Source organism: Chelmon rostratus, chromosome 2 (genome assembly GCF_017976325.1).
Source record: "Chelmon rostratus isolate fCheRos1 chromosome 2, fCheRos1.pri, whole genome shotgun sequence".
Lineage (NCBI taxonomy): Eukaryota > Metazoa > Chordata > Actinopteri > Chaetodontiformes > Chaetodontidae > Chelmon > Chelmon rostratus.
In genome coordinates, this window is record NC_055659.1 from 24,190,913 (window position 1) to 24,217,233 (window position 26,321).

At 42.4% G+C, this 26,321-nt stretch overlaps 3 protein-coding genes across 5 annotated transcripts; 2 read left to right on the forward strand and 1 right to left on the reverse strand.

Moving 5' to 3' along the window:
- Positions 1-207: 207 nt before the first annotated feature.
- cdh27 (cadherin 27) lies at positions 208-7,421 on the forward strand. The gene is made up of 17 exons (XM_041951722.1): positions 208-407; positions 974-1,096; positions 1,262-1,411; positions 1,969-2,110; positions 2,228-2,391; positions 2,716-2,847; positions 3,019-3,201; positions 3,368-3,678; positions 3,759-3,901; positions 3,988-4,212; positions 4,299-4,517; positions 4,627-4,748; positions 4,843-4,947; positions 5,381-5,464; positions 5,549-5,596; positions 5,688-5,774; positions 5,872-7,421. Exons 1-17 carry the CDS (start codon positions 387-389, stop codon positions 6,046-6,048), a joined length of 2,436 nt encoding a protein of 811 aa, XP_041807656.1. The 5' UTR covers positions 208-386; the 3' UTR covers positions 6,049-7,421.
- LOC121616914 (protein LSM14 homolog B-like) lies at positions 6,207-8,627 on the reverse strand. 2 transcript variants are annotated; one of them, XM_041951802.1, is made up of 8 exons: positions 8,460-8,627; positions 8,219-8,361; positions 7,976-8,105; positions 7,694-7,885; positions 7,506-7,583; positions 7,132-7,272; positions 6,911-7,037; positions 6,207-6,826 (listed from the first exon to the last, which is right to left on the reverse strand). In XM_041951802.1, the coding sequence occupies exons 1-8, from the start codon at positions 8,584-8,586 to the stop codon at positions 6,655-6,657; spliced, it is 1,110 nt and encodes a 369-aa protein (XP_041807736.1). In that variant the 5' UTR covers positions 8,587-8,627; the 3' UTR covers positions 6,207-6,654. The 2 variants fall into 2 exon arrangements, with proteins under 2 accessions (XP_041807736.1, XP_041807726.1); XM_041951792.1 differs by having other exon boundaries at positions 8,219-8,379.
- Positions 8,628-11,455: 2,828 nt separating this feature from the next.
- taf4a (TAF4A RNA polymerase II, TATA box binding protein (TBP)-associated factor) lies at positions 11,456-24,562 on the forward strand. 2 transcript variants are annotated; one of them, XM_041956614.1, is made up of 15 exons: positions 11,456-12,712; positions 13,121-13,254; positions 13,557-13,676; positions 14,858-14,947; positions 15,161-15,283; positions 15,506-15,595; positions 15,727-15,939; positions 16,108-16,249; positions 16,347-16,449; positions 17,914-18,083; positions 18,170-18,300; positions 18,530-18,655; positions 19,435-19,491; positions 19,579-19,701; positions 23,244-24,562. In XM_041956614.1, the coding sequence occupies exons 1-15, from the start codon at positions 11,947-11,949 to the stop codon at positions 23,406-23,408; spliced, it is 2,553 nt and encodes an 850-aa protein (XP_041812548.1). In that variant the 5' UTR covers positions 11,456-11,946; the 3' UTR covers positions 23,409-24,562. The 2 variants fall into 2 exon arrangements, with proteins under 2 accessions (XP_041812548.1, XP_041812539.1); XM_041956605.1 differs by having other exon boundaries at positions 11,462-12,712; positions 18,527-18,655.
- Positions 24,563-26,321: the final 1,759 nt, after the last annotated feature.

The following is a 26,321-nucleotide window of genomic DNA, read 5'->3' on the forward strand; positions in this document are numbered from 1 at the left end:
TGTCAAGTTTGCAGAGCACTGAGACCATTACATGTATGTTGAATCACAACAATCACATATACAGTACAGTAGAAAAAGATCTACTCACCAGTCTGCTTGGAAGATCGTGATCGTTTTAACAGATACTGCACGTTGTGGGTCAATAACTATAAAACCCTCATTACTGCAGGCATTGTTCACTTCTTAAGAAATCCTAATAAGCAAACAGTTGAATGCTGGTTGAACGGCACGCACACACACACACACACACACACACACACAGCTACGCGTGTCTGTCAGTGTATATTTATGTGTGTGGGTGTGTAAAGAAGGGCAGGGTCTTGTCTTCCTTTGCTCAGAAAAGTCAGTCCTCGAGCACTCGCAGCTGGATGTACTGAACAAGCATCATGCTCTGCTTCTTCCTCCTGGTACGTAGCCACGCCGTCTTCAAAGCCTCCTGAAATCACTCGGTTTAAGACCAAATGCTATGCTTGATTTTGTAGATGTCAATTTGATATATGGCAATCAATTAAATTAAATTAAATTGCTAAGAATATTTTGTTTTCTTTATTGAGGAACAAAAGTTTGACACACTACACTATCTCAAATTAGATAATAAGGTTGCAGATTTTGATTATTATCTATAAAAACAGATCACTTGTTTTTTAACATAACTTTCCAGCACTCCAGGTCTGTGAGTTCAAGGACAGTCTGTACAGTTGATGTTTCCATGTAAGTCAAATGTTCTGCAACAGAGGTGTTTCAAGAAGTCAGCAATTATTTGTGTAAAATGTATCTCTGTGAAGCATACACAAGAGATATGAAAAAAAACGAACACACAGTACCCCACCATGATATATAAAAAAAATTCAATGGAAGTACCCGTTTACACTTCATAGGAACTGGTTCACCAACTGTGCATTCCACTTTGCATTGTATGACTCTCATTGAAAAGATTGTGCACGTCAGGCTCGGTTGGCTGTTTGTCTTTCAGATTTATTATTTGCCAAGTGCAACATGCTCGCAGCTGCTGAGCCGTCACAGAAGGTCCTGGATCATTGACTCCTTCGCAATTGAGGAGGGGCACCCAGGACCCTTCCCATATGTGCTGGGCAAGGTGAGAAGAGCCCGGAGTAAAGAAGACGAGACACCTGCAGTCATTTCTTCTGTCTTTATCGCTTCTATCCAAACATAGATCATGTTTTTTCATCATGAAAATGTAGAAACGACTGATGTGAGTCTCCCCAAAGCCGACTGTAAAGTGTTTGGGGTTGTGTTGTAGGTAAACATCGAGCGGGACTATCGAATATACTTTGACCTCTTTGGGGAAGGAGTGGATGAGGAGCCAAAGGGAGTCCTCTCCATTGATAAAGAATCTGGCACACTGTCTGTCCACAGGGCCGTGGACTATGAGGAGAAGACAATGCTTAAGGTCAGACTCTACATCTTCTCTGTACTGCAGGGAACTTCTACACGCTGATTAGGGACGCACAGTCTGTCACACTTCATGAGTTCCACATTAAACCCAGCAGACAGTTCTCAGCCTCTAGCTACTTCAGTTAGAGTCATGGGTGGGAATTGTTGGTAACAAACCATTTGGATTCCCTCTCTAAACTGAAACTGCAAAAAACTGCAAACAAACCTTAGTTCAGTCATTGCGACTTTTCTCTTTGTCTTTTAACTGACTCAGACTGTTGAAGCCTCATATTATCTTCAGCTGAGCTTCAAATCTTTGCGCTGTGGAGCTTGTTCCCCATACTTACACTGGAATTGCATTAGGAGAGGATGTTTTTCACGGCCAGTATGTATAGAAGAAATTATTATAGCAATATAAATATACTGTACATATGTGTAGGTGAGTGTTGTCTTGAGGTAGACTTGAGAAAATTTACCTTTTATATCTTATCACAATCACAATATCCAAGAACATCTTTACACATGTTCTTTTTTTAATATTGTGACTTACTTTGAATATCTTTCAATCCACAGCTGAGATTTGAGGCCAGAAAGACAGATTTATCAATTGACACTAAATTAGGAGTTGAAATTTCCATACGGGACATCAACGACAACCCTCCACGCTTTCAGAGGGATCTGTACGAAATCAGCATTGCTGAGGAAGATGCACAAGGTAAAGAATATAATAGACCATTTCGCTTTTTTTCTTTTTTACTGTTTTGTTACCTACAACGTTAAGTACGCTCCTTTATTTCTGAACAGCCTAAAGAGTGTTGTCATTTCCCAACAGGCTCCCATCTCCTGAAGCTTCTGGCCTACGACAGAGACCAGAGAGGAACACCAAACTCAACGTTCCACTATGAAATCAAATCTGTGTCTCCAGACCCTCCGGACATTGAATTCTTCATCGATGAGTCTGAATCAATCTCGTTTAAAGGATGTTTGGATTATGAGGCAAGGGATTTTGAGAAATGTGACAGGCGTAGTTTATGCAGCGTGCTTCTTTTGAACACTGACTTCCTATATAAAAAAAGAAAATTTAACATGTGTTAGTAAGAATCACCTGCAGGGTGAGTTCATTAAAGAAAGTAATTTAGCTTCCATACACATCTCAGTGACACTGGATTTGTTGCAAAACTTACTTCACATATTTGCAGGTTGCACCTGAAATGAAACCACATTTAGAACAATACTTGTGTGCAAAATGATTGAGCTGCTGTACAGGAAATGAATGCAAGATACACTTAAAAAAAACTGATTTCACGTGCTTGTGTAAAGGTGGCTGAAAAGTTTACAGTGTTGGTGGAGGCCAAGGACCATGGAGAAGTCGTCAGTCTGTCCAGTTCAACCACTGTTGTCATTCACGTCCAGGACGGCAACAACCACCTGCCAACCATCAACGGACAGACAGTAGGCTGTCATCACATCACAATCATGCTTAATTGTCAATGGGGCTTCAGAAGAAGCAGTTCTGATGTAATTATGTGGGTGTGTATGTACTTGAAAGTAGCAGTGGGAAGCACAGTTAGCAGGTTTCTACAGTTTTTCCCCTGAGCTCTGAGCCCTGGATTCATACAACAGGGCTCTGGCAAAGTGAAAGAAGAAGAGACTGGGACCTCTCCTCTGCGGCTGCATGTGACAGACGAGGACAGCCCGAACACTCCGGCATGGAGGGTCAAATACACCATACAGGGTGATGAGGGGGGGCACTTTAAGATAGAGACAGACCCAGACACCAATGATGGAATCCTGACAGTAGTAAAGGTAAGTATATTGTTTAGCTGCATGCTTTACATTACAGAGGCACCCATGTCTTGTCTGACATGTAATTATTACACACCTGTTTGTCACACGACGTCTGCTCAAACTTGAAATGTCTGAATTGTGTGCTTCAATTGAAAATGAGTCTAGCGTCACTGTATAATTTCAGCCTTTAGACTATGAGGCGGGAGCACAGAGGCAGCTATCTATCTCAGTGGAAAACGAGAAGCCGTTTTTCTCCTGTAAAGTAAAGGAGAGGACGTCCTCGGGCCTCTGGACAGTCGCCACCAGCGCAGGTGATGATCCTGGCGCAGGACCGCCCTCTGTTCAAGTCCTCATTGAAGTTGAGGATACCAACGACCCCCCTGCGTTCAGTGTGACTGTCGAAGAGGTCATGCTGGAGGAGAATGCACCCAATGGAACCTGGGTGGGGAAAGTGACTGCTGTCGATCCCGACTCCAGTCACGCAAGAGATTTTGTGTAAGTGGGACGCTTGCTCCAACATCTCTGAGCTCTTATCTGGGACCTGCTACGCTAAAGCAAATTGTGTTTGTCCACAGGTACAAGGTGGGGAATGATCCTGCCGGCTGGGTGACAGTGGATCCCCACACAGGAGACATCACAACAGTCAAGACACCTGACAGAGAGTCTCCTCACGTTGTCGACGGCGTCTACACCATCTTACTGAACGCAGTGGATGATGGTGAGACTGGAGATTTTTACGATCAAGTAAAGATTTAACCTAATCTCCACTGTTTTGTGATGCTATTTTTCTTCCATCTTGGACAGGTAAACCACCTTTAACAGGCACAACCACACTGAGCATCCATGTGAAGGACCAAAACGACAACGTGCCTCAGCCCGCGGTGGATAATGTGGATGTGTGTGTGTCTGACGACCCCACCACCGCCAACATCACGGCCTTTGACCTGGATGGAAACCCCTTCGGAGGGCCTTTCTCATTTGAACTGCTGGGGGATGTCGAAGGAAAATGGAAACTGCTGCCTTCACATGGTAGAAACAGCTATGACGTGAGGTGAAATATTGTAGCAAACATTTTTAAAAACCCAACTGCTTACTTGGGTGATCATTTCTCACAGGGTACACAGCAGGCCTGGTGAAGGAGCCCGGAGTGTATGCTGGCCCACACACGATCGATCTGAAGATCTCTGACATGCAGGGCCAGTTTGGCATTTATAAAATAAGCGTGAGCGTGTGTGACTGCTCTGTGACGCCTGGCTGCCGAAGCCGGCGAGAGACTGCCACCACTGCTTCTGGTGCTATCGGCATAGTGTTCGCCTCACTGCTCCTACTCCTGTGTAAGAAACCGTTGATTTCAGTCAGTGTCGGCGTACACTTTAATATGTGCTGTTACGATTTTGATAACTCACTGCAAGCAGACGTTTGTCCTCTCCGTCTGGCTGACAGTTCTGCTGCTGCTAGCAGTCGTCATCTCCTGCAAAAAAGAGTTCACCACTTTGCAGACGAGTGATTCCTCCGGAGAAACCCTCCTCGTATCGAACATCGAGAAACCCGGAACAGACTGCGAGGTCACTGCTCAGAAACATTTGCAGACAAACCAGTGATACATTTCCAGATTTCTTTCCACTGAAACACCAATATCTATTTTCTTTTTCTTCAAAGCTACCTGACTGCATTCTGGCAATCTCCACTGGTAAGAAGCACCACAACCCATCTGACAGGCAAAGTCTGCATGACGGAATGCGGCATGGACAGGTTTTAACAAAGGTGGGTCCAGGTGAATGTGATGTGGACAAACTTTTGGTCAAACTGCACAAGTTGAAGCAGGTCTGTGGAACTGTCTGCAGATTTTTTAAAAAATCTTTTTTGAGGACCTGGTCTTTTACAGGCTGACTCACACATGTGTGAACCTACAGTTCTTGAACTCAGCTGTTTATCACAGCTGCTTTAATAACTGGTGTTGCAGGTTGATGATAATTCTGGTGAAGCCTATTTTTTGTAGATATCTATGTCTCCTATTTATGTCACTTAAATTTCAAGCTCAGATGATTTTTTTTTGTATCCTTTGCCACATTTGACTGCCATTTTCTATTTATTATTATTTGCTGCCTTCATGATCATATTTAATGCTTTTCATTCAAATCACAGCTGAAGGTTGAACAAAACAAAAATCTCATTTTCTACCTGTACATTTCAAAAGGACATGGAGCACTTCGTCTACAAACACTCTGAAGATTACAGAAGGGAAAATATTTCCTACTTATTCCATGAGAACTGGAACCAGGTAACATGCTGCATCAGTCACAAGTGTGCATTCAAATATGTCCATCTTTGCTCCACATGGCTTCACTCTTTCCTTCAATCTTAGACAACCTGGAATTCTCTCGAAGCCAAAGGCCACCACAATACAAGCCAGGTAAAGCAGCATTTTTGGTTTGTATTTATCACTTTGAGGCAGCAGCTGAAGAAACTGACATTAATATTTGTGTCAATGTTGTTTGGTCCAGATTGAAGACATGAACACAATGAACTTTCTCCAGACAAGGAACTCAAGCTATGCGACAGATGCAGCACTCAGAGCCCTGCTTCATCGGGTCAGGAGCGCACATACAGTATCATGTCTACTCTGCTGCAAAAGGCTGTCAAATAAGCACTGTGTTCACACTCGCCTTTGGTTTTCCACTCCTGCAGGGGCTCTCTTCTCTCCAGGAGACGGAGGAAGACCTGCTGGACTATCAGCCTCACCTCTACGCAGATGAGGGGGACTCGGACAACGTCTCAGAGCTGGAGAGCATCACCATTCCTGACGAGGACTCGTTCCACAAAGCGCTGGCTTATATTTGCAAGCCGCCACATACACAAAACTGAACAGGTTTTTCTGGAACATATTTCTGTTCTTGAGGAGGGAACAAGCATTTTTTTTAACTTTTTTTTTTAAATGGGTGATGGATGCTAATGTTTGGGATTTAAAAATAAACATCTTCAGATTCTGTGTTAAGCCAGAGATGAAAAGGCCAGTCTGTTAATCACATGTATTTAATAGCAAAGTCCTCCACAGTTTTCATTTTACAAGTAGGGAAAAGAAAAATAAAGTATAGATGTCCCCCAAAAGCAATTTGGAGTTACATTTGGACAGTCAAGTAGACAATAATTTAATATATTTGGTAAAAAAACCAAACTAAATTAGGTGCCTGCTGGCCTGTTGGAAAGAAACATTCCACAAGGTATTTTACCAAACCATCGATAAATGAATGAGCTTCCAGCATACAGCTGTTCAATTAAAAAGAAACTGCTCTCCCATTTATATTTTCCTCATATAAAGGTTTAACGTACAAAAGTCCCTAAATACATATTTGGGATAAAGAAAAAAAACTTTGCTTCAAGTGCTTCAAATAGGGGGGAAAAAAGGGAGGTACTTTTTAAATAAGTAGAAAAACCACAATATTTACAGAACAAAAATACAAAGAAAAGCCTTCACACCCTCCCACTACCAACTTTAGGGAGGGGTCTCTGATCAGCGGGTCTCTGATCAGCGGTGCTCTGCCCTTCACGTCCTCGGCCCCTGAATCCCCGACCTCTCAGGAAGCGGCCGGGCACGCCAAATGTTTCCATGTTCAGCTTTTTCTCCTCTGCCCAGGTGGTTCTCCTGAGGATGAAAAAAAGTTAAATTGATTGTAGAGCTTAAACCCCTGAGGTCGATACAGATATAAAATAGCAAAAGTAACATCACCTGGGCTTTATGTCTGATGAGGTGTTGTCAAAGAAGCATTTGGCTTTATCGTAGTATTTATCTGCAAGAGTTCCCTCCTCCTGCATACCCTGGCTGTCCTGGGCCTCCCCTGAATCCACCTTTTCAACTGCAGGATTGACAAAAATGCACATTTACATACATTCAACTTGCTTTATATTGTATCTGAGACTGAATTGACAGATATTTGACAGTAAATCTACCTTCAACCTCCTTCGTGAGATCATCTTTAAACTGAGCATTTGCAGTTTCAAAATCAAAATCTGACTCAAACTGCAAAGTTGTGGCCTTTGAGTTTTTCACAAGCAGCTGGCCTCTGCTTCTGTTCCTGGACCTGCGACTGCCTGCACCGGAGAAGGTTCAGACAAACACTGCTGTAAAACTGGTTCAGTCATTCAGAACAGGTTCATGTGGTCTTGGATGTTTACTCTTGTAATCCATTTCTTACAGATGAGCAATATTTCACTTAAAAGTATTTACTTTCCTGCTGCACCTCTGCCTTTGTTAGATTTTTAATAAACATTGCTATTCTGCCAGAAAGAAATAGCTTTCTATGCATTTTTCATCATCTTGATACCTTGTTTTTGCCTTTGTTTCTGGTTCTCAGTGCCTTGGCCTTGAATCTTGGCTGCACTCGGCTGAGATGGTGGCCGGCCTGAACAAATTAAACATTTATCAGCAGGATTAAAAAGAAAAAGGAGGCAATGCTAGAAAGAAGATCTGGTAATTTCTCTTATGTTATGTGTTGCTGCTAACTTTGCTTACTGGTGGGTACATTCTCCTTCTGAACCTGGGAAGCACGGCGGCCAGAGCGCTGGGTTGGGCGAACAGGCTGCCTTCCCTGTGGCTGGGTTGAAGTCTTTCCCCTTTTCTGGGAGGCACTGGCCAACGGCACGGTCTGCACAGCCTGCTCGACCATAGGAGCTCTTCTGGTTGGAATGCCGTGAAATCCTGGTACTGGAGGAACAGGAACAAACACGGCAGGGCTCGATCAACTGCAGGTACATGTGAGAAACAGCCAGATTTCTGAAAGACCGGTAACTGTACCCATGCCCAGTGCCGCATTGTACTGCTGGTTGAGCAGAGAACTAGCAGCCAGCTGGTTGTAGGTGGGCATCATGTCTCTGTATGGACTCCAGCGTGGGTGATACGCAGCAGACGAACTGCCAATGGATGACTAAGATCACAAAAATGAAGACAAAGAAACTTATTTTATGAGCTGTGAGCATTGTGCCGTTTGATTAATACCATCAATAAAGTGGAAGCTACTTTAAAAAGTGAGCCACACACCTGCACAATAGCAGGGTCACGAGGCAGTCCGTGAGGTTTAGGTGGCTCGGACACAGTGATGTCTTTGATGTCACTTCCTCGGAAGATTATGTATTCATAAATTTCATCTTTGGGTGGCACTGGTCTGTCTGTGTGCCGGTCTTCTGTCCCATAAGATTTAACTGTTTGGGAATAAAGTTGGAAAAAAAAAAAATTGTTTACCTCCAACATACCTGTGTCACCTACAGCCCTTTCAACCTACCTTTGGCTAAAGCAACCGTGGACCTGTCAGTGTCGACAGAGGACAATATTCCCTCATACCGAATCTGTGCCTTGGATATCAAACTTATTTTACTGCCAATGTAAGGGGTTCCTCCTCCAGCACTCATGGCTCCAGGGAAGACTCGCTGTCTAATTAAAACGCAGCGGTTCAATCTCAGAGCATCTACCCAGTTATTAGCTCAAGCTAATCAGCAACGTGCACAATCAGGACACCTGTGCGCTTTATAAGATTACGGTGACGCTGCGCTTTGCCGCTGGGTCACGTGCGCGTGTCACAGGGGTTGTTTCTTTAGTAAGCCGGCGTACACCGCGAGATACAACACTCTGTGGAGACTTTAGCCGTTCAGACTGGACAAGACCGATACACTGCCAAACGCACGGCCGGCCAGGCCAGAGGCAGCAGACTTATTCCAAGTTTACAGGTGCAAAAGGATTTCTTAAAACAGGGATTTTCCTCCGTCCACAGAAGCACTGTTAAAAAAAAATCCGTCACATTTGAAAACGCAAAACATAATGAAATCACTGTCAGGAGCGTGCCAAACCAGCGCCAATCAGATGCCTGGAAGAAACAATTACAGGCAGACTACCTGCCACTGCACATCCAATCCTACCACAGGGAAAGCATGACCCGCCTGACGTCAAACAAAGGAGCTAAAACTCTGATGTTGCATGTCAAAAAGTCTGTTCTCCTTGTCTACATGTTTCTAAATATCTTCATCCTGGAAGCACTTTTCCATAAGCTTGTTTTTCAGAGGCTCATGAATGCGTTTGTGTGTGGACAAGGACCAAAATGCAATGTATAAACCTAACCATAAAGCCATGTTGACCAGTCAGAAGTTGGAAATAAGCAACTGGAAGTAGGCTACCTTCTCTTAGTGCCTTCCACCTGAGATGTGAGTGGCAGAGGTGAGGACCAGACACGAGGTGAGAGGAGTCAAGGCAACAGGCATTTAACAAAATGAGACATCCTTCGAGGCTTCATTTTAAAGCATCAGTTAAATATGACATGTGGCACAGCTGCGTCATCTGTCCGTTGTTCTCTTATAGCCTACCGGTGGATTTTATGATCTCTGTCAGAAGAACATAACAGTGTTACAACATATATATTTACTTTTAATGTAATTCACAGCATGGCATAATGTGATTAGAACTTACAGATCTCATACATACATTTTTAGATTTAACAGTCTTTCTCACACATACACACACACAAACATATATATATAGCTTTTATATATTTACTGTGTGAAGCACCATGTTCGTATGAAAAGTACTATGCAATTAGAGTGAAATACATATGTTTGATTGATGTATATTGTATGCACACAAACACTATTTATACAAAGCATATATAGTCACCAATTGCAACTGTCATCACCGGACTATACTTTTGGACATTTGCAGATTACATGGGAAACTGACAACTGTATTACAACATGACATACACTCAATCTGTGCTGAATGCAACACAATGTTCTTGTCGATGTGATAACTAAATGTTAGCAGCTGTTTGCACTTGTAAACACAATTATAAAAGTTGAACTGTGTGGCCTACAATCAGTGATTAAAACGTAAGTAATATTAAGGTGACATGTCATTATGGTGTGCGGCTAGACACAAATGGGGAAGGCCATGGTTTGTGTGTTCCAGCTGTCATCACACCTGATAAAGCTGTGCATCCTTGTTCATAGCTTCTACAGCAAGTCTCCTCCCTCCTTGCCCCTCCATCCTCGAGGCGCAGTTTAGGAATGGCCTACTGTCCTCAAAGGCAGGAGGATGGAGGAGAGAGGACACGAGGAGGCACAAAATAGGGAGATAAAAGAGCCCCTTCTATGACAAAGTCATGAACTGCCTTCATCAGATAACGACACACGCTGATCGTCACATGGACAAAAAGCCCTTTTTTTTGTCTACGCCTCAACACTGCAAACTGAGTTTCTGAAGATCACCCTGAGAGGAGTTTTCCAAAAGCTCAGTTTTCAGTGACCTAAAGCTCATAGAAGAAGCTGTTTTTAAAATCGTCTGTGCATGTGTGGACTAGGCATGAAAAGACTGAGAAAGACCAGAAAAGTGGTTTAAAATCTGAAAATGGACATTCATGTTTATGCAATTCTATTTTCTGTTTCAGTTCATCACACTTTCAAGTGCATTTCGCAATATCAATTATATTGGCCTGTCTTATGCCAAGTTTCCTTTTTCAGTTTCCTTTTTCTTATCGACATTTGTATAACCTAATTATCCTGCGCAGTATTTATTGTTTCACATTTGTTGTTTGTCATTCTGTCTTTTGGGTTAAATTCCATAAACATTGGCACGCGCAAAATTCCTCACGGCTGTGATTCATAGTGATAAAAAAAATGAATAAAGTGGAGCTTGGATGCTCTAATTGTTTTGAACACAGTCCACCAGAAAAGTACTTCGTAGTAGTTGTGCGGTCTTAAATTATACTTTATTTGGATTTAGATTTCATAAACACAAATGACAGAAAAAGAAAAAGAATACTTAATGTTTAAATTGTGCACAATTTTTTAAGTCAGCGCACGTGGGAGTTTAGCCACACTAGATCCCATGACTGCTGACAGTACAGTACAATATTTCCTCTCTAAAAAGAGGGTGGGGCGCCCTCAAACGCCTCTTTACAACAGCAACTTCACTTGCTGGCCAAAACACTGCAGCCATCTTGCACAGCGCATCGACAGTGATTAAACTCTGAAATTTGGTTAGTTAGCTCGCTGTAAACCGCGTTATTATTCCTCCAAGAGTCACACGGTACAATTCTGAGACGGAACAGCCATCGTGTTAGCATAAACACGCCAACGACGATGTAACATTTGACGAAAACATTTCGACTTCGCTGCGATGTTGTTCCGTCTCACGCATCCCCTGGAATGACAGCTGAAGCCATTGGTACCGCCTTTTAGATTGTGAAACAGCCAATCACAGCTCAACGAAATCCCTGCACGGAGACGTTTGGTTGTTGTGCGCACGCGCATGTCAGTTGGTAAATACCTCACTTCTCACAAGCTCGCAGGAGTGTGAAGATGGCGGTTGGCTCCGGCCCGCTGGATGAGCCTTTTTTACACACAGAGGTGAATAAAGCGGTAGTTTGTCAGCCTGTGCAGTCTCTAGAGTCACAACTGTCGTCCTTGTGTAACAACAACCACTGGGGTAGGCACGAGACAGCCGGTAATTACATGGCTATAGTTCCGGGACAAGGGGGTAGCGCGAGCTAATGTCCAGCTGGGACTTGGTCAAGACGATTGCTGAAGCAGGTACGCTGTAACTACTAATGTTGTTTTCCTCTTTGTCTCTACGAGTATACACGAAAAGCAAGCACCAGAGCTGTCAGAGGAAAAACAGTAGATGTGTCAGAGTCTTGCCCCATCACATTCAAGATTGTTTGTGCTCCTTCTAAACAAGTTGAAGTGCAGGGGGTCTCATCATAACGAGGTCCCGATGGTTCAACTATGGATACATCGACGGCAAGCACGGACTCCACTACGGGACACGACCCCGGCAAAACACTTGTTAGCGGCGCTGTAACTTCTCTCCCTAATCACCAGGCGAAAGTCGGCTCATACTCAGTGCAGACTTTCAATGGGAGCCAAACTATGAACTCTCACAATTCAGGAAGCGCGACGACGGTGTCAAGTGGAATTGGTAGCAGCAGCAGCAGCAGCTCTGTGATATCCGTCACAGCTGACAGCAGTGGTGGACCTGTGATGTCGAAAGGGCTGCCCAGTGCCGCCATGCCGCCGTCGTCAAGCAGTGTAATTCAGACGCCTCCGGTGAACTCCCAGAGTGTTGTCGCTTCAGCTCAGCCTGTGAGCCAGGCAACAGGACCCACCGTGACACTCGTCAGGCCGCCTATGCAAACCGCGGGGTCGGGCGCAACTTTGAATGGGAACAATAATGCGGGTCCTGCAGTGGCTGCCTGTACAACAGGGCAGACAGGTATCACCATACAAGCCCCGCTTGTTAACAATAGCCAGCCGCCCAACTCTGTGTCTGTGAGCGCAGGGTCGCACATAATCAAGGCAGAGCCACCCGCAACAATAATCCAGTCAGCGCCGCAGCCGGCTGCCATTCCCAGCGCGCCCCGGATTCCGGTGACGGTAGCTGCCGGTCCGGGCGGGATCCGAGCCCTGACGCCTCAAATGTTGGCCCCGAGACTCCCCCAGACCTCCCCGGGACAGCCCAGTATAGGCTTACATAACATCCAGCTCCCCCCGGGTGAGTGAAGTCAGAACTTTTTACTGTATATGCACAGGCAGTTATTTCCACACTTCGCCAGATTGGTTTCAGTTTCATCTGCCTCTGATGGATGATTGTAAAAATACACATTGGATGATTATGTTCTTATTAAATGTTGGTCATCCAATACAGAACACAAACAGTAGGGTGTCCTCTTACACTCATCAAGACAAGTTCACATGATTCTTTAAATAAACACTAAACCACTTGTCTGTTATGATTTATGGTGGCTGCTCTGAGAACATGAATTGGTGATGTTTACACTTCATGGTAGTTTAGCTGTTTACTGTTTCATTTATTCAACAAGCTTTGAATTTCCTTCTAACATTTTCATGTGATAGTATGATCTCATTCGATTTGTCTCTTATACTTGGTGACTTGGTTCAGGGATGGTGCTCGTACGCAGTGAGAGTGGGCAGCTGCTGATGATTCCTCAGCAGGCTCTGGCCCAGATGCAGGCCCAGGCGCAGGGAGGCATGGCACCTCGGACTGCTACACCAACAAATGTGCCCTCTGGCCAGGTAAGATCACAGTCTGCACAGGCAACCATTGTGTCTCAGTGCTTTAGCTCATGCTCAGCGTGCCTTCCTGCCTACAGCTCAGGGAAGTGCTCGTTGAGTGGAATATTAAATAAATTATACTGTAGCTCATGTGTAGCTATATGGAAATTAGTGTTTTTGCCGGTTAATGTGTTCTATTATTACTTTTCATTTATGCAAAATTCTAAAGGACAAATAGGTATTTATTTATTTATCAGTAAATGTCTTTTGGGGTTTGATGAAACGGTGTAGCACATCATGTCATGCTTTGTGCCTTCTCTCAGGCTCCTGGAAACACCATCATCAGCAGACAAGTGGCTCCCAGCACGATCATCCGTCAGGGCTGTCCAGCTCCAACATCACTCGCTGCGACCACCACTCTTCACAGAGCTCCTGTCCTTCAGGTAACCCCGCATGATGGAATCAAATTGTGTTCCTTTGGCTTGTTGACTTGCACAAGCTGCAGACTAAAGGTTGATGCAAAGTGCCTCATTCACTGTTCGAAAGTTGCTGCAGCACGATAAGTGACACTAGTAAGATCTTATTTTCTGCAATGAAAAGGATGCATACTCTCCGTCAGTAGAGGATGTGCTATTTGGTGCACAGTTTAAATAAATGTTTTTCAGTTGCCTAGGTTTATTAGTAATCCTCAAACTGTTTCCAGGATTTACTATAGAAGATTTGGGAGCTAAACTTGCAGGAATTGATAATTATACTTATTTCTAAAAAGATATTCCATAAATGCCAGCAGCCAGAGGCCTCAGGAGACACTGGACTCTGAACAGAATGTCTCAGTGCACTTTTATGGATATCTATGGCATGTTATGCTAAAAGCTTAATCTAGTTTTCTAGATGAATAAAGATCATAGGCACTTGATGGAGGAAGTTAAGATAATTTGCATCTCAGTTCATTACCAAATTGTAAGTGGAGTCAAATCCAGATCAGGTTCACTTCAGACAAACATGAAACTGCAAAGATGAAACATATATGTTTTTTCTCCAATTCCTTGGATTTTTAAAGTTTGCGAAAAAAAAAAAATGGGCTGAGCTTTCAGACTCATTTTTTAGCTATAACATTGATGGGCTAGGTCTATAGTCTATATGTATGAGACTTTATCCAGCCAACAGTGATGGTGCTGACAAGAGCAGCTAGTGATCAGACGGAGTTGGTGGGACATGTTTGGATCATTTAGACTTCTTCCTCCAATAACCTGGTATAGTTTTACGTGTTACACATGCCAAAGTGCATCAGTAGATTTGCCAGTTATAAATAAAACAATCACAAAATGAGAACAGAATGAGTCATACCACTGGAGTGCTTACCTCTTTCCTGATATCTTAAAGCCAAAACATTGAAGTTCTTTTTTTTTTGTTTTTTTTTTGAGGAAGAGCAGCCAACTGAAATTCAGTGCAGAAGTGCACCTGTTTCCTCTTTCTTCTCCTTATAAACTTGGAGTTTGAAGCCCTTGATCAACTTTGAAACAGCTCTAAACCCCTCACTCTTCTGTCATAACTTGTAAAGTGGCTTTTGAAGTGTTTCAACAGCCTAAATAACATGTTATGTTGCCAATATATGTCTTCCCAGAGCTCAGTTGGGGCCCCAGTGCCAGGGATGACCCCCAGGACCATCAGCCAAACAGCTGGGACCACAGTTACCTCAGTAACAGTGAGCAAAGTGAGTTGTACCCAAGGGATCAGATACTGTAGAACTGGGTCTCTGCATGTGCTGTAACAGCGTATTGTAGAGTTTAAAACACTCAAGTATTTACTTACGTAGACAGTTACAGTATAATAAGAGAAGGCAAAGCGTGCTGCGATGTGTAACATGTTTATTCACAAATGAGACTTGAATTTGTTCATAATCTGAATGTTCTGTGTTTTTTGGCAGGAGACAATGGAGAATGTGAAGAAATGTAAGAGCTTCCTGTCTACACTGATCAAGCTGGCATCCACTGGGAAACAATCAACAGAGACTGCAGCCAGTGTGAGAGAGCTGGTCAAGGACCTGCTGGTGAGTCATACATACACACAAGAGACACACATGAACCTGTCAACTGCTATACTGTTTACTATATATGTTTCACATTTGATAAGGCTATTGACAAATGAAAGCTCTAAAAAAAACCCAGCCCGCCTTTAAAGATCGAAGACCTTCATCCAAGAGAAGCATCATCTGTGCCTGCAAATATGACAGCTCTCACTCCCAGCTCTTTATGCCAATATATTGTTGTAGGAAGGCAAACTGGAAGCTGAGGAATTCACCAGCAGATTATACAAAGAGCTAAACTCCTCACCCCAACCTTACCTTGTGCCTTTCCTCAAGGTAAGAGCTTATTTTCTGTTGTCATTTTCATTTCTATACTTTCCAGCGAAGATCAGTAAACCACAGCACTCAGGATGTCAACTTTCTGAGTGTATTTCTATAATGTCTGTCCACCTGTTTGTCTTCTGTAGAGAAGCCTCCCAGCCCTGAGGCAGCTCACCCCAGACTCAGCAGCCTTCATCCAGCAGAGTCAACTCCCTCAGCTGGCTTCAGCTCCAGTCTCGTCCACCTCGCCCACCCCCAGCACGGTGGTCCTGAGTAGCCCAGCCCCGCGCCTCACTGTGCCTGTCAGCAGGCCCCAGCTTCAGCCAGGAGTTAGCAAACCAGGACAGACCTCCTCACTGGTAAACTGACTAATTGATCAGCTCATTTGAAATCTATAAAAATGAGTGACAGTTCAAATATAAGACAATGCATATTTCCACAGCCTGAAATTGCACAGTAGAACATAAAGAATACATGTCACTCTGCTAAGAATGACCTAATCTGAGTTTGAAACTTTACCCTTGCAGGTTCTCCAGCCTCAGCAGCAGAGAGCAATCTTGAGACCTCAGGTAACCTTACCAACGACCCCCATGGTGACTCTCAGGAATCAGGCCCCTGGCCGCATCATGCTGGGACAGCAGCAGGTCCAGCTTAAAGAGCTACAACCAGGTGAGGATGTCACTTCAATAACACCCTCTGTCTGTGCATGTGTATGCCTTTCTTTGGCTGACCTCTTCTATGTGTTTTGATTATGTGTCTCTGGCAGTTCCTGTGAGGCTGGAGGTGCCACCTGTTTCTAAACAAGTCTATGCTGCAGCCTTGACCCCTGCTCAAAAGAACAAGCTGAAAGAGGCGGGTGGCACTTTCAAGTAAGAACAGAAATAAGAGAATTCAGATCAGTATTACCACAAAGGTTTTAGTATTACAATCACCTTTCTAACTCCACCAGCTAAATCAAAATTAAGGTTTATTAGGTTTATTTAATCCCATCTTAAACAACTGTATACATCCATGACACATATATCTTGATTCAAGATTTTTACTGTTTGGGTTTGCCTTACTGCCACTCATAGATAGAGCACTGAAAATATTTACTAAAAAAAAAAGTATAATTTATTTCATAAAAGTTATTTTGTGTCATAATGTTTAGTGTGTGAGGGCCACAAATCCTCACAAGTCATTTTATACAAGTCCAAGTCAAGTTTCAAGTCTTTGGGGCACGAGACAGCCGGTAATTATGCCTTAGAAATAGCCACTATAGCCACTATATAATGCAGTTATTTACTGATTCTTTTTTATATACATGGAGGTATCAGTAAGATCACTTGAAAATACCTAATTTGCTAACGGCCTAACCTGCTATTGTTGTCTATATCTCTTGTTATTTTGATGTGGGCATGTGGCCAACCAATCAAACCAAACATCTTGCTTTGATATGAAGGAGTAGTACATACACCCAATACAATATGTTCATTTTTAAATGAGCATGATCTTTACAACATGTAGAATTATTATGACAAAAACACAAGAGCAACCCATTGTTGCTTGAAGTAGGGTAAGCGTATATATCGAGGGAGACTTGTGCTTCACGTCTCAACGTTTCAGTGCCCAGGAGGACTGTGTTATCCACCCATATTTGCTCCCCTCTGCGCTTCTCAAAAATGAGTGTTTCCCAAATAGGAAATAACAATTGTTAGCCTACTGACTGAACGCCAAGCTCAGTTTCACAGGCAGCATTTTATGTAATGAATTCACCATCAGGCATAGCTATAAAATAAACAGCAACCAGTGCGGATTACAGAGAAGAAATAGGGTAATTTCCATCCAAAGAAAGCCATGCTCTGTGCAACGAGAGGAATCAACCCAGGAATCATCTGACTTAGATGCCTATACAGTGTGTAGCCTGTATTTATTTTGCATAGACTGTTATTATTGGAAAGTATTTCTGATGGCTTGTGATGGCTGGCGTAGTGTGCAGTCACTGGATTTGAGTTACGTTGGTAGAACAACCAAAGCTTTAAATGAAAAGGTCTGATTTTCTCAATTTTTGCATTTGCCCTTGTCTGTTTGTCCCGCAAGGAAGACACGCAGCTGCACAACAGCTTTGATGACAGCTCATTTCTGTTAATTTAACAAAATGCATAATAGATAACAGACTAGTTGTAGTTAAGTTAAAAGTAGAATACTGACCTAAGAAATATTCAATTGAAAAGTAAAAATACACATTTAAAAACGAGAGTGAAAAGTTACCATTCCAAAAAACTACTTTTTTACTCATTTGCATTACATGAGGTTGAGTTACTGCACCTTGCTTACTGCATTTATGTTGGCAGAGATGATGACGACATCAATGATGTGGCCTCCATGGCCGGAGTGAACCTATCAGAGGAAAGCGCTAATATCCTAGCAACCAATTCTGGACTAGTGGGGGCGGTGACACATTCCTGTAAAGATGAGGCTTTTCTCTCCTGTGCCATGCTACAGAGGAGAATGCTGGAGATTGGTGAGGCACTTACAACCTTATTGACAATACAGCATTCATCCACCCACCTCCTAAACCCCAAAGGTGTCTCGCTGTTTCTTTTCCAGGCAGGAGATTTGGTGTGACAGACCTGGGGGCGGAGGTGGTGAACTTAGTCTCCCACGCTACTCAGCAGCGGCTCCAGAACCTGCTGGAAAAAGTTTCCCAAGTGGCCCAGCAGAAAAACGTCAATTTCAAGGTTTGTTTACAGTGTCGTAATACAGAGACTCATGATTTAGTTTTAACACTAACCACATTCTAGCAGACAAATAATACGCGTGCAAAGACACTAGAGGGTCTACTGTACTTGCTTGCAAATGATAGATACATCTCACTATGTTTTGAGTTCACATATATGCACTCATTTTTCTCCTGTAGTCTTTTGGTCTTTCCTGGGATAACATTGTAACACTGCGGTCTATCAGCAGGAGGATGACAATTATGAGCAGTGCAGTGACGTTCGTGCTCAGCTCAAATTCTTTGAGCAGCTGGACCAGTTAGAGAAACAACGGAAAGAGGAGCAGGAGAGGGAGATCCTCCTAAAGGCAGCTAAGGTACTGTGTCAGTGACAGGCATCAAAATAATATGTCCCAAGGCTGTTTGTGAATTTAGATTTAGACCAAATTGTAATTGTGTAAAAGGTAATGTGGTAGCTTTGTGGTGAGTAGTGAGTAAAAATCTGTGGATTCAAATACTTGGTCTCAAATAGAGTTAAATCAAGGCCTATTTACTAGTAATAGTTGGTTTGTAATTGATTCGGATTTGTCCTCAATTTATGTTTCAGTATCCCAAAGCTATTCTCTTCGCATGAGGTGCATTATCGTGTATAAGGTTTGACAAAAGGTCACCTGCGATTGATTTTGACTCATCCAGAGGAAGTCGAGCAATGTCTAACAAATGTACTGTGCGATATATCAAATGGCACAGGGGACAAATTTGTAACACCAAATTAAATTCTAGAAGGTATGTGACATTTAAAACAAAATGATGAATGGATTTAATAAATCATCAGCACGTAACAAAGATAGTTGAGTTAGTGTTATCTAGTGTTACTATGGTGTAGTGTAAACATTTTTTTTAGCTCTAGATGTACATATTGATCGATATGGAACTTTTCAGAGGACTTCAGGCTTAGCCTGAAGACAAAGAGTTGATGTAGAATCTGCTTTTCAACTCAGAATCTTTTCCTTGTGGTTGTAGTTTGGAGATATTCATGCAGAATGGACTTCATTAATTTTTATCACCTGCAAATTTTCACAGTCCTACACAACCCGGGCTTTGGTCTTTCTTCTGCCAGCATCACTTATTAATGTGTCTTACTTTGGCCTCGCAGTCTCGAGCTCGGCAAGAAGACCCAGAGCAGCTGCGTCTGAAACAGAAAGCGAAAGAGGTAGGATGAGAGGAACAGGACAGTCAACTTGTCTCTGTTTATGAACTGTGTGCTTAGTTTCCATGTTGGTACGGTTGCATTGTCCAGATGCAGCAGCAGGAGCTGGCTCAGATGAGGCAAAGGGAGGCTAACCTGACGGCTCTGGCAGCCATTGGTCCCAGGAAGAAGAGGAAGATTCTGGATTCTCCATCCTCCTCTGCTGCAGCTGAGGTAACACTTACCACAGTAAATTCCCCATATAGCTTTGTTAAACCTGGGATTGCTGTCAAGTATAACCACGGTCATAAAGTCACCATGTACCTTTGTCCATCTGGCACTTTCCGTATGACTCACACTTCAACAAAAGTTAACATCAGGCTACAGTTAAAAATCTACTTTCTTTGTCAGTATAAAATGCTGGTCACAGAAATATCTAATGTTGGCATTAACAGTCAGTTCTTCTCTCTAGTTATTCTATCAGCCAGACAAAGTTAATGTGGCCTGACAGGGACCTGCTGTCAGTCATCTGTGCTGTTCACATACCTGGAGAAAAAACATGATATAATGAAGCCGCTCATTAGTTGTGGCAGAACACTCTTCTCATGCACAATGTTAGCTGAGTCTTGTAATTATAGATCACATTTAGATAAGGTACATGTCACACTCAGTCAATACAATGAGACAATGTTTGGCCACAAATCTCTGGCTTTTCTAGATTTTTTTTATCCCCTTTGTAATGGTGTTCTTCGCCTTGTTCTTTCTATATATACTCCACCCATGTGTTGGGTTCTGCTCTGTTTAGTGTTAATGTTTGGGGGTTTGTTTTTCTCCCCATTGACTCTGTTACTGTTGTTACTGTTGGAGTCACTGGGGAACATCCACAAGAGCAGAGTCTGCTCTGTGGAATGAAGCCACGTTTCTACCAAGTATTGCGGTTTGGTTCAGTTCAGTTTGTTAAACATGAGAACGGTTATTTTCCCATTTCCATTTTAAAAATTTGTAGAACCACACCATTCTGTCCTGTTTTTTCATTACACCATTATCTGTTTCGGTACCCGGCACACTGATCCAGGTCTTAACGGTGGTGCTAGAAACACCACAGCCTGTTGATTGGTCAGACGTTTCGTCGTCTGTGCTCAGATGTAGGATTTCCCATACTCTCTTGTTTTTGGCAGCAGTTTTTTTTTTTGTCTAGCTGCCTGCATCCTTTTCTCAAACAAAGCTTGTCTCCTTATTGTAATAAACAATCACATTCCAAGAAGAAAGAACACAAAACATTTGATGTCCTCCATTGTGTCCTTGTTGTAAGAGTAGCGTAGCTCAGTGCATAATGTGTGTGCATAGAGAGTGTGTGTTTAAGCGAGTGAGTAGCAGAAAAGTGATGGTGAATGCGAGCAGAGGAAAACATTAGGAGTAATTTGTCAATCTGGCAGTGTAGGTTTACAGTGTGTCAGCTAATGAATGCTGCAGCTTCTCAAGACCAGGAAAATAGTCATTTGTTGTTTCCTAACTGCTGGAAAAGTGGAGGGGGCTCATCCCTGAAGCCCCAGTAACAACCCCACCCATATGTGGGAGTGCTATCTAGACAGCACTTATTTTACTTTGATAAAGGTTGCAGTTATTGAAGGACATTGGTAATTTGTAAAACTTCTCTGTAAGTACTAATTGCAAATTATTATAGCAGTGAATTGATAGTGTGAAAGTTAATTAATTAAACAAACAGACATGGGAGTGGAGTAACATGTCCAAACAAAACAATATCATGCTTCAGCGGGATTTTTAGTTGTTGTTTTTAATAAGCAAAGCAGGCCATGACTGCAATGCTTTTATAAGGGCTTTTAGAGGGTTTATAGAGATACACTGCATGTATCAAGTAAGATGCTAGAAACAATAACTTCATGCGTAATTGACAATTCACTCAGAATTCCCCTAATAGAGACTTTTCTTCTTAAAACTCCGTCCACTTTCTTTCTTGACCATTGACCCATTACTTTTAGACAGTTCAACAATAAATGTTAATATATGATTTAGTTATATAGGTACTCATACACATATCCAATATCCAATTCTACTAAAATACGTAATATAATATGTAATTTTTTACATGTGACATTTATGTAGCATAAACATATGTCACAATAGATATTGTTCATGAATATAAAAGAGAAAGAGAAAACTGTAGCTCTTTCTACTGAACAGTATATATCAAAAGGTTTTTTCTTTTTTTTTCCTATCAAGCCGGATTTTTTATTTTATTTGTATTTTTTCTGCTATCAACTGGAGCCTTGCCATTTTACAGTTTAAGGCCATTCCAATTTGGCCTTGGGTTATCCCCTGCTGCTGCGACATAAAAGCGTTGAGGGGTGTAGCGAAAAGACAAATCTGTTAGAAAGCAGTCTTCGTGCCGGGTTCTGTAAACTTTATAAAAGAAAAGAGCGTTAACCACATTATGTATGCTGAATATTCACAGCCATGAAAGCAGCCTTTGATTTTACATAACAGACAGACAGGACATAATATTTTAGTATGAAGCCTGTTGCCTGATAACTTGACAAGGCTTGTATTGTGAAATGAACAGGACCGTACTGTGGAAAATTCAGTGACTTCCATTTAGTAACCTCAAATGTATCTATTGCCATCTGCTAGCTCTTGTACATTACTTCAAAATACAGTTTGACTCAGGCATTTACACACATAACACCTGCAGTGACTGAAGTTAGACAGTAACACTTCAGATGAGATGTGAGCCAAAGTAGAATTGCCAAAAACTGCAGTTCCTCAAATGGCCACTCGACGCTGACTCAAAAAACGAGTCAATCCCCATAGACCCCCATAGCAGAAATTTAAACATGTTTACGGTCTGGTACAAAAACCAGTTTTAGTCTCTATAGCTAATTTCTCCTAACAAAACAACTGTACTAAGGATGAATTTTTATATAACTCGCTTGTTTAAGTTTAATTGAGGCTTAAAGTTTTTGGGCATAGTCACTTTGACTGACAGCTAGCCCCAAGCTTTCAGCAACCAGGCTTCATTCCTTCATGCCTCAGCTCCACCCACGCTCCACGTCTTTGCCCATTTTCGGATTAGCTGGGGGTTTGGAGGGGTCAGGCACTGCCAAGTTGACGACAGCTGGAGCCACTGTCAGTGAACTTCACAATGGCTCTTCAAAAACTTATGGCTCACGTCACAGAGTGACACACATGTCCATGTTTTAACAGTCTGCATTTTATCCATTTTTATTCCCTCTTTTAACATTTATCCATTACTTTTTGCTGTTTTAACATATATGCATTACTATTAGATGTGAAGTCTAAAGGATATGTGGGTAAAGGTGCATGCAGGCATGAACACCTATTGTTTGGGTCCAGTTGTGGACTATAACTAATTAATTTTCTCAAGTGCTTTACGTAAGTACAGTTTTGGGTCACTTATTTTAACTTGGAACTCAAGTTTTTCCATTTTATGCTACTTAATGCGTCCACTCCACTATCCTTCAGAGGGAAATCCTCTACATATATTTAACAGCTTTAGTTACTTTTCAGATGAAGACGTTACATGATAAAACACATGATAGACTTAAATATAATAAAATAACTTGGTTCAGATCATACCTTTGGTTTTCAACTTGTGACCATGGGCTATTAGCAGTTTCACCAAAGAGAGATTTCCCTTCTAAACTTTTAAATTGTTGTATTGATGCTTGATCGGGCCGCTTGTACCATAAATTACAAATATCACATATCCCCCCCCTCACCTGTCTGTAATTTTGCAGGGGTCAGGATCAGGTCCCTCTCTGTCTGGTGGGGCTGGTTCGTCGGGCTCCAGACCCACACGGCAGCGTATCACACGCGTCAATCTCAGGGACCTGCTCTTCTGTTTGGAGAATGAGAGATGTACCAGTCGCTCCCATTTCCTCTACAAGGGCTTTCTCAAATAGGCTTGATGTCAAAGAGGAGAGGAGGAGGAGAGAGTAGAGGAGAGGAGGGGGGGGGGGGTGAAGTGTGTGGAGAGAGCACCCACTCCCATCACAAAGAGAGCATAAGAGACTCTTAAAAATGAAGAGGAGGAGAGCAGCGACTTGGCACATTTCAAGGTCTTTCAGATACTGTACATGAACCTGAAGTACAGTAGTAGCCATAGTGGATGGCCTCTCTACCTCTCTCCTCAAATTATGCTTGTTTTCTTTCAGAGCAGTCATGGACTAATGCCCCTTTATTTATCCTGTACAACTTCTTTTTCAAGAATGTGCAGAAATGGATGTTTTATGAGGATGGGTTTTTGTATGAACAAATGACTTGTACAATACTGTCACACAGCAAAGTTTATTTTCTGATTCTTTGTGTGTGCATTAGGCTTTGAAGCAATGGAAATCAACACATTTGTTTTAATAGATCACCAATTCATTTTACTGAGTAATGATAATTTTTATTTTGTCAACTTAATTAGTTTTGAACTCCAGACTGTGTAACCTGCTGAGTTGCCTTCCTAACTATGAATAAGCCATATAGCCATCCTGAAGCAATTAACCCTTCTGTAACTCATGAAGCAGTAGCTGACTCTGTATTTGTCATCTCCATTACCTTTTTTGATTTTGTTATTCAGCATATTTATTTACTAAACTCATGCTTAAATTAATGTTTAGTTATTTATTTAATTTCATGTGACACCTCAGTTGTTCCGTGTAGCTTAAATTCAAAACAAAATGTGCATTTACTTTCATCGGATATGTTTAACATCTGTTTTGACATTTTGTTGGTTGTGTAGTTTTCAGTGTGTGAAAAGAGGCATGTTTTTTTTTTCTTTTTCTAAACTTAAACAGTTTTCTGAAGGAGTTTAACCTGTATTGCTATACCAAACATACATCTACTGGAAACTGATTTCTATTTTTGTAGCTGACCACCAACACACATTTTTACTCTTTTAATAGTGACTGACTGTCCTCCAGCTGAACTAACTGGAGTTTCTTCCTGTATATTTGTAAATGTTACACCTTACGTTTTACACACAGTTTTGTATAGAATGGAGAGTTAACCCATACAGCATAAAGAAAAACACATTTTCTCTATTGAAAAGTTTGAATAAATAATGATTTTGCAGTAACCTGTTTGGTCTGGGGTCCCTGTCAGTGACTGCTTTTTTTGGTATTTCATTGTATTGCACAAGGGGGCAGCATTGTATTATTGAAACATCTGTATGTGTGCTGCATGTGGCACTGAGGATGCTAAGGCTTTGTACATGAATGAGCTGAATGCCTTTAATTCCTTCTTACTCTACCTGTTCACAGATAATTCCACTTAATCCTCTAGCATCTGTAAAGCCACATGTACTACACAGTGTGTGTCCCCTGGGCCTATATAGGCATATATTGAGCACAAATCCCACGAGCCGAACCCCGAGAATGAAACACACACACACACACACACACACACACACAGTGTGCTACCAGTCTGTGCTGTTCTTTGTTGGGCTGTCTTGTTCGAGTCTGTCTCCATTATCAGGCAAACACACGGTGCATTGGCAACAGCTGCAACATCAGCTGCTAACATTCACCACAACCATGGGCTGGAAATAATTAGGCCATTCTGCCACTGGGACAGTAGCCTGATGTTACAATGATTGGGAGCAGCTTTTGTATCTGCGTCAACCAAAGAGGAACAATAAGTGTGTATTTGGAGCTATCAGTGGTGATGAGCCACAGTTCCATTTTCCATAATGAAAGTACATCTGGGAGCCACTAGGTGGCAATAGCTCATTTTACCAAACTACAGAAAACTCCTACAGCTCACATGGGCTTAAGCTGCAGCTTCAGGTTCTTCTTTATAGTTCATATTAGCCGGATACATCTCATTGTTCACATGTTCATGCCTTGCTCTGCTCGACACCCACAGTACAGTCTAACAGGCCAACCCGTCGGGCGCTCCCATTTTGCACAACATTTGGCCGAGAGGAACAAATAATAATCTGGACTGCTAGGTGATAGCGCAGCATTGTGCTGCTGTGATGAAGCGGAGCCAGATAAAAGCCAGGCTTTCAGTTTTGAGTACAGAACCAGCCTGACAGTCCCTCATGGCGTCTCTGTCTGCTGGCGGTGGTGATTCAGGTAAGGCCTCGCCCCTTGTGCCTCAACCCAATCCAATATTTTTCCTGGTAATCCCCCTTCCACTCCTCAACACTGCTGCTCTTTCAGAGTTAAGTCCACATAAGCTCCCACTTGAGTGCCAGAGGCAGAGCAACAACGGGGATGGTGCGGTTGCCTAGCGACATCTCTGTCACTGCACCTGAGGGTGTTGGGTAAACACCCTGAGCCTGCCAGAGGGAAGAAGAGAAGTAACATCACTGCTTCCTTCCATGACATTTATCAAAGAGGCCTGTTATTAATTTGTTACATTCAGCGTTGTCATTTTTGCTTTCACCCCAGGGTGAGATTATATAATAAACCATATCTAAAGCAAGTTTGTTTGTGTGTTTGTGTGTGTTTAGGCACGCTCATGCCTGTGACTGTTCGTCTGTACTTAGCTACGGGTGCTTTTGTCTGATTCCAAGATGGGATTTGACTGCTCTGATAGTGCTTCTCAGCAGGGTGTTTCTCTTGCACTTTTATGATAAGTCACCAGTCTGAAATTCTTTGCTTGTTTACGCTCACAGAGGGGCTCGGTTTTAATGATGGTTAGAGGCTAATGAAAGCTCCCCCAGCCCCCATTACTTGCATGAATTGGATGGCTATGAAAATCTTTATTAAGGTAAGACCCCTATAGCTAGATGAATAAGAAGGTTATGATATTTTTTCCACTGACACTGACACTTTGCAAACCAGTGAATTCAACATTCAGTTCGTAATTCCACCGTATTC

Excerpts from the sequence above, each read along its gene's own strand:
- LOC121616914 (XM_041951792.1), bottom strand. The coding sequence starts at position 8,586 with ATGAGTGCTGGAGGAGGAACCCCTTACATTGGCAGTAAAATAAGTTTG. Across the intron at positions 7,584-7,693 it reads GAAGGAGAATGTACCCACCA|GCCGGCCACCATCTCAGCCG; the intron begins GTAAGCAAAGTT and ends TAATTTGTTCAG. Across the intron at positions 7,038-7,131 it reads TCTCACGAAGGAGGTTGAAG|TTGAAAAGGTGGATTCAGGG; the intron begins GTAGATTTACTG and ends TCAATCCTGCAG.
- cdh27 (XM_041951722.1), top strand. The coding sequence starts at position 387 with ATGCTCTGCTTCTTCCTCCTG. Across the intron at positions 4,213-4,298 it reads GAAACTGCTGCCTTCACATG|GGTACACAGCAGGCCTGGTG; the intron begins GTAGAAACAGCT and ends CATTTCTCACAG. Across the intron at positions 5,775-5,871 it reads TCAGAGCCCTGCTTCATCGG|GGGCTCTCTTCTCTCCAGGA; the intron begins GTCAGGAGCGCA and ends CCACTCCTGCAG.
- taf4a (XM_041956605.1), top strand. The coding sequence starts at position 11,947 with ATGGATACATCGACGGCAAGCACGGACTCCACTACGGGACACGACCCC. Across the intron at positions 12,713-13,120 it reads TAACATCCAGCTCCCCCCGG|GGATGGTGCTCGTACGCAGT; the intron begins GTGAGTGAAGTC and ends GACTTGGTTCAG. Across the intron at positions 13,677-14,857 it reads ACAGAGCTCCTGTCCTTCAG|AGCTCAGTTGGGGCCCCAGT; the intron begins GTAACCCCGCAT and ends ATGTCTTCCCAG.